The 530-nt window shown below is 64.9% G+C and overlaps 1 protein-coding gene across 1 annotated transcript in view; it reads right to left on the bottom strand.

The window, feature by feature from the left end:
- Window positions 1-3: 3 nt before the first annotated feature.
- The window catches only part of LOC104410030 (protein unc-45 homolog A-like), a gene marked incomplete at both ends in the record, with an annotated part of 2,535 nt that continues 2,008 nt past the window's right edge, over window positions 4-530 (bottom strand). The window contains 3 exon segments of the mRNA XM_010020085.1: window positions 4-69; window positions 173-244; window positions 247-481. Coding sequence (XP_010018387.1) covers window positions 4-69; window positions 173-244; window positions 247-481 — 373 coding nt within the window.

The following is a 530-nucleotide window of genomic DNA, read 5'->3' as shown; positions in this document are numbered from 1 at the left end:
CGTGGAGCCCTCAGCAAACTGCTTCATGCTGAAGTCGGTGCCTCCGGCAGATCCCAGCTTGCAGAGCCCCTGCAGCCAAGAGCAGCACCCATCAGCCCCCGGGCATGGAGGGGACACTGCTGCGGACCCGGTCCCTGCAGCCATGGCCCAGCAGCACCCGTGGCATGCTCACCACCAGTGCGCGGATGCGGATGCTGTCCTTCTCACTGTGCTTGTAGATCTCCTTGAGCAGGCTGACGCGCTGACGCCGTTGGCAGTGATGAAGGAAGCGCGCTTGGCCTTGTCAGCAGCATGGATCAGCGCCTCCACCGCTACCAGCTGGTGGGCCTCGCGCACAGAGGCGCAGAGGGACAGCACGCTGTCCATGATCCCCTCCAGCTCCAGCACCCTGTTCCCAGCGTCTGAGGGGCCCTGCAGCAGGCATGACACCGTCTGGATGGCCCGCAGCTTCCCTGCCAGCTCCTGCCCCTCAAACCAGCTCCTGCAGGGCAAGAACACCAGGAGGGGTAAGGCTGATGCCTCCCACTGCT

This window comes from Nestor notabilis, unplaced genomic scaffold, assembly GCF_000696875.1.
Source record: "Nestor notabilis isolate BGI_N333 unplaced genomic scaffold, ASM69687v1 scaffold19838, whole genome shotgun sequence".
Lineage (NCBI taxonomy): Eukaryota > Metazoa > Chordata > Aves > Psittaciformes > Psittacidae > Nestor > Nestor notabilis.
The sequence above is the reverse complement of the archived record's forward strand: the minus strand, read 5'-3'. Positions and strand labels throughout refer to the sequence as shown.